The 6243-nt window shown below is 47.0% G+C and overlaps 1 protein-coding gene across 1 annotated transcript in view; it reads right to left on the reverse strand.

Moving 5' to 3' along the window:
* Positions 1–6243, reverse strand: part of EZH1 (enhancer of zeste 1 polycomb repressive complex 2 subunit) — a 14738-nt gene extending 8495 nt beyond the window's left edge. Inside the window, 8 exon segments of the mRNA XM_009326556.1 lie at positions 391–482; positions 1335–1498; positions 1769–1871; positions 2784–2957; positions 3580–3700; positions 4774–4893; positions 5206–5334; positions 5940–6243. Coding sequence (XP_009324831.1) covers positions 391–482; positions 1335–1498; positions 1769–1871; positions 2784–2957; positions 3580–3700; positions 4774–4893; positions 5206–5334; positions 5940–6056 — 1020 coding nt within the window. The 5' untranslated portion in view covers positions 6057–6243.

Below are 6243 nucleotides of genomic sequence, written 5' to 3' on the forward strand. Positions count from 1 at the left end.
GATCTGCAGCTCTCACCCCTGGTAACACAGCTAGGCTGTATTTCTGAAGGATCATTTTTAAAATAGTTTGAGCCTTCCCCACATACACTAGATTCCCTCCCCAGCATTTTGAACCTGGGCTTCATTTTTCAAATGCTGCACTGAGTCCAGAGAAATCATTTGTCACCACAATTTCCCATCTGCTAGCCATGAAATTAGTCTTTGTTGGAGATTTGCTAAAATATGCATCTGGTAAGGTCTGTATTTGGATTCATGGTCCCCCGAATCCAATGAGGATTAGAACCAATTCTGAAAAATCAAAGTTGTGAAAAGGACCCACAGAGTTCTGCAGAGCAGGGCTGGCCAGGCTACTTCTCTCGTGGTTACAAAAGCAGCAACACAGAAACATACCAGCCAGAGGAAACAGTCTGCTCCACAAGGATCTGGCTCGATCTTGGTCTCTCTATTCTTTCGTTTGTACACATTAGGAGTAGCATGAAAAGCTGAAAAAATAATAGTTATCTTTACTATTAGCATCCTCCAAGGGTCTCCCCCCACGCTGCAAGGGACAGGGGCAGCACGAACTCAACGAAGGTGAGTGGGAGCCTGAGGCAGTCAGCAAGAGTGCCCGAGCAGCTCTCCCAGCAGGGAGGAACGAGGCGGCAGGACCTCCTGGCCAGCCCTGCTCCAACCCATGATGGGGACTCAGCAGCACTGGGGGAACATTTGGGAAGGAGAGGTCATAGGAAAAAGATCTGCTTTCAGACTGAAAAAAAAAAAGACCACATGATCTTAATATTATATCTTTTAATAAATAATTCACTGGAAGGAGTCCTGTGACTTTTCAAAGAAGCCCTTAGACCTGGGAAACAGCAGGTCCAACAGCTAACCAGTATCCAAAAGGCTTTGGCAGGACAAACCGCAGGAACATGACTAAGAAGAAGCTGTAAGTTCGTGAGGCAACAAAACACAGGGGCATGTCCAGACTTTGGAAGTGAAACATTCATGCCTTTCCCTGATGAGCTTCTGCAAAGCAAGGGTAAAGTCTAGTTGCGGCAGTATCTCTCGCACAAACTGCCAGGAGGCTCGAATGCGGCGTGCTGAACAATGGTGAGAAAGAGGGGACGGCCACGCAGGTCGGTTTACCATCCGTTTGAGGAAGTGAGTGGAGCCGTCTTTACAAAAGGCTTCTGGGCACCTGTCAGCTCCTAAGGCTCCACTGCAAACTCCGGGGAGGCACCACCCTCTAAAGACTGCAGCACAGACACTAAGCAAGGCATACAGAAGTATGAAGCACTGAGGAAAAATGAGGAGAAAAGGGCTCTAGGGAAGCGTCCGGCCGAGACTGCACTTACGATGCAGAAAACAGTCGTATTTGAAGCAGCGGCGGCAGAAGAGGGTGTGGAAGGAGTGCAGGGACTGCTCCCGCTGGACCGACTTCGCACACGGCCCGTCTATGTTGGGAGTGCACTGCGGCGGCAGCACGTTCGGGTCCGACACTTCTGTGAGCTCTCGGTACCTATTCGACAAACAGAAACGCCCACAGATGTGCATGCTTTCCTAATCTGGGACATTTTACACGACTACATTACTATCTGGGCCAGTAGGACTCTGGCCCAGATACCTTGAGGCTAAACTAAAGTTTCTAATGCTCAAAAACCACTCTGCTCACGGTGCCTGCAGCCACCTGAGCTTTACTTTCTGGTCAGAGTACAGTGCTGTTTTCTGAAATACAGATTTCAATTGTTGCTAAGAAAGGTAACAGACAACTTAAGTAGAGATCTTCTACCTCTCTTTCATATCATCTGGGAAACCGTATTCAGGAAACATAGAAGAAATAGCAGTGAATATCATGTCATTTGGAAACCGCTTCTTTGAACACTTCTTGTTACCTAAGAAAAAGAAGAGAGAGAATTCCTCAGTTAAGCTGGATGTGGACATGTCTTTCCTTCTTCCACAGAGAGCAACTCCGGTAGGTGTTCAGGATTGTATTTTAAGAGACAGAAATGGAATCCCATATACAACGGATAAACCTTTTCTCCTGCAACTAGGCTAAGGCATTTCCAGATGCAGCGCACTCTGCCACTTTCAGAGTAGCATAATGTATTGATGGAAGTACTAACAATTTCTTAAGGAGTATTACTATTTATTTTTACCAAGGCAGGATTTGCAGACAATGCTTTTCTACATCTGCGGAAGGTCCTGGTATTTGTGCTACCCGTATCACTATAAACCAAAGACAAAGATGAAACTACCAGTCAGCATTCCTAAGGTCATGCAGGACACATGAAAATCCCACAAACCAGAGCTTCCTCTATGCCACAAGAACCCCAGCTGGCACAGGAGAGGGAAGAGGAACACTAATACATGGAAAACGGGTCTGGAAGGGATTTGAAAAGATCCACCTCCCTGGCCTACAGCAGAATCACATCTACCTACAAACTTACTGACAGATGCTTGCCAGACCAGCACTTTAAAACCTCCGGGAGCAGAGATCCCACAGCCTCCTCAGATAATACCCCTCTGCTTTGCTAATCTTGCCACGAAATGGTTTTCCAGGTGACTCATCTAAATTCTTCCTCGCCACACTTTAAGCCGATGATTTCTTACCCTGTCCACAGGGGACAATAAGAACAACTTCCCTTCTGCTTTCGACTACCGTACCAGAACTTGCCAAGCTGATCACTGACCTTAGCGACACATTAATAACCAAGAGCGATGGCAGGAGAGCACTGGCCAGCTACTCAGGCAGGGCAGGATGGAAATGTGACAGACACAGCCCCAATTTCTGTGGCCAAACCCACCTTCCACTGCAATTCGCTTTCTTTTCCTTGTGACCGGCAGCTCTTCTTTCCCATCCTCCTGTTTAACCTCAGAATCATTGTGTCCTTCCTCTTCCTCGTCCGAGTACTGATTCAGGGCGTTCACTAGCTCCAGGAACACGGCATCGCTGATGAGGACTGACCCTGAAATCATTTCTGAAACACAGAGATGTCAGCCAGTTTGTGGGTGTGCCATCATCTTTCGCATTCCTCATGGTGGTAAATCACAAGCCAGCCACACGACACTGTTAGCAACTAGAACCTGCCTCGCAATTTTGTAGGGATAGGTGGGATTTTAATGCTAGTCATGAGAGCGGTATATCATTTTTAGCAATCTGAGGACAGGCCATACCAGAGTTTTCCACTGCCTTCCTCCCTCCAGGCAGAGTTTTATGATGGGGTAGGCAGCACTGCAGGGAAACACCCTGGCTTTTCATTTCGGAAAAGACTGATTAAAGTCTTGGCTAAGGTCACAAGTGAAACAAGGTTGCTGAGCTCCTCCTAATCTCTAGCATATTTTTCAGCACCCCAAGGCACTCCTGTGAACCCCCATGAACAAGAGCGTAGGCTCCAGAGCACCCCAGGCCTAGAATGGAGCAGGATATCAAAAGACAGGACCGTGTCTTTGCAAACTAGAAGAGCAGGCACATTCCTGTTTTTCTGCTTTAAGAGCTCCCACAGAAAAGCTGGTTACTGCTGCCACCTTTTGACTTCTTAACTACTTTGATATGTTATTTGCAAGAGCCTGAACGGACAGTGCTGACTGCTCCCAGGTTACCTTCCTCTCCATGAACCTTCCCATCATAGTTATTAATAAGTTCTTCAATGAAAGTTTCATCTTCTTCCTTCACCTCATCTCCCATGTAAGGGATATTGCACAGAACAGTTTCATCCTCCACCTGAAAAGAGACCAGGTACAATTCAGAAAACCAGCACTTGCCGATTCTCAGCCAGGCCGTGTCGCCGAGGCTGCTCCTGTCCATTCAGACCCCCAGACAACACAGTGCAAAGCAAAGGTTCGGCCTCCCTGGCTGCAGTTTCAGATGTCTCATCACCATCATTTCATTGTTATCCCATGCCAGCAGCATAACTCTGACCCCTGAAAGTGCAATTCGCTTTAAAAAAAGAAGAGCTGTGCCTCCAAGGCTTACAGAGTCTCAGAAACACACACGTTGCCAAGAATAATAAACAGCCAAAAAATGCCAGAGAGATTGTGTTCAAGGCAGAGTAGAACTTGAACAGTGAAAGGCAAACCGGTAACTCACTCCTTGAAGGAGCACAGCCAAAGCTGAGGAGCACTCTTGCCTTAACCACAGGAGCCAGGACATTGGGCCTTCATTGCCATGGCACACCGACCGGCTCTTTGCATTACAGTCGCTGGTGTCACTCCGCTCCCCCAGTCTGCTACGGGAGGCTTCAGAGAGCCCTGCAGGTTGCAGGAACACATCCACACCCCGCACCAGGCGGAGAGCCAGGCTAGCCACAGACCACCCGTGTGTTTAACAAATAATCTTAACTACGCCACACCAAAATCTGCATTTAAATCACTCCCCACACTACTATGATAGAGGAACTGATCCTCAGTAGCATCCTTACAACGAGGCCAGCAGGGTAATCCAGTCACAAAGGACCGGCCTAAGAAATAAAACTCTTCATTTAAAAGGGAAGAAAAATCTTATGGAGAAAAAAAAACAAACCCAAAACCATATTTACTCCTTGAATCCTGTGAAATAATGGTGGCCCTATCAAGGAGTCAGGTGTAAAGGAGAGACTAGCTGGGTAAGACAGCGTGGATACAAGGCTGTTTTATGGGATTCAGCAAAACAAGCAACTAAAACAATACTTTCCATCATCTCTCGAGCAGACATCACTTGAAACAAGTGGGTTCAAGAAAGTATAATCACTCCACAAGCATGTAACAATTACACACTAATCACACCAAGACCTCGTGCCCCAGAGCCTTCCTACATACCATGAAATTCTGCTGAAGAGGGGACCAGGAGTACATAATGGGCACCAGCGCCACCGTGTTCAGGGTCCTCATGTACAGCGTCTGGCTTGGAAATCCCGGGAAAATGCTCTCAACAGTGCACTGGAATACGAGTACAGAGAAGGGCAGTGAGCAAACAGCCCCTGGGAGGCAGCCACAGCCAGAGGGAAATCGCACTTCAGACAAACACAGTGAAGCCCTGCATTCACTCTTTGGGACCTCTTCACAGGAAAGGCCTTGGGTTGGTTTTGGGTTTTTTTCCCCCCATTTCTGTATCCCACAAGAGTGCGAGGCATGGCCTGACACTGACATAGGACAGCACACACAAAAAACAATCCCGTATCCTCACAGCTACCTGCAAAGCCCCAGTTCTAGTCCGCCCTTACTGCTGCCGTGCCCCTCTTCTCTCCACACCTGTTTTAGGAACGGGTGCCCGCTGACTGGCTTCATCAATTGCACCGGCTGGACTCGAAGCTTCTTCCAGTCTTCATTCAGAATTTGAGTCTTTTCATGAACTTTTGCAAAGTTGGCCACAAACAGAGCCTGAAATGAGAAAAAGAAGCACTCAAAATTTAAGAAATCATGCTGAGAACACTGAAACACCTTCTGAGATTTTGTTTCGAGTATAAAAACGTATGCAAGGCAGAGCATTTCAAATTGATGATACTCATTAGAAAAGTTCTAATTAAACTCAGCATTGGTACAAAACTGTGCTGAACATCTACCCGACAGCCATTAGCTTTTGATAACTCCTGATCCCAGCCAACCTCTTCCAAAATCCCGCCTGCCGAGGAGAGGAGCATCCGAGTAAGTCACCTGAAACCCACCAGCACTGAGAGGGTTCAAGCAAGCAGATACTTTAAAGAACAAGTGGGAACAAGTGGAAATGAGTCCTCATGCTGCAGTTGTGCAAGCACTCAGCCAACAGACTTCTCTGTCTCTGCAACAGACGCTGACTGCACGGCTCCAGGCTAATAATGGACCATGAGCAGAAGTAGTATCTCTTCAAACTTATCCAGCTTACAAGGAAAATATAGCTTTGCAATTCGCAGGATGAAGCGCCCGTCCGACAGCTGCTCAAACACAAGGTAAAGCGAAGCCTTTAGGAGACATCCCTTCAGCTAGCGCTACCGTCGTTACGTCTTTACCTTAGCTCCCATGTTCGCCTGGAACCTCTTGAGCTGCCGAAGACGCATATATTCAGACTTGACTTTTCTTTTCCAGTATATAATACACTTCGACGTTGGAGGAGTGGCAATTTCCATTTTTCTATAAAAATACAGAAAGAATAAACATCAAATAACGGAGAGCTTAATCCTGTAAACAAGAAAAAAAATCCCTGTGGATTTTAACTGCATCATAGACTTTAACTAGGAAAAAATAACTGCGTACATCTGCACTCGTCCTATTTACGGAACAACCACGGCACAAAGTGCACCGAGAAGCCCGGGG

Source organism: Pygoscelis adeliae, unplaced genomic scaffold, assembly GCF_000699105.1.
Source record: "Pygoscelis adeliae isolate BGI_AS28 unplaced genomic scaffold, ASM69910v1 Scaffold421, whole genome shotgun sequence".
Taxonomy (NCBI): domain Eukaryota; kingdom Metazoa; phylum Chordata; class Aves; order Sphenisciformes; family Spheniscidae; genus Pygoscelis; species Pygoscelis adeliae.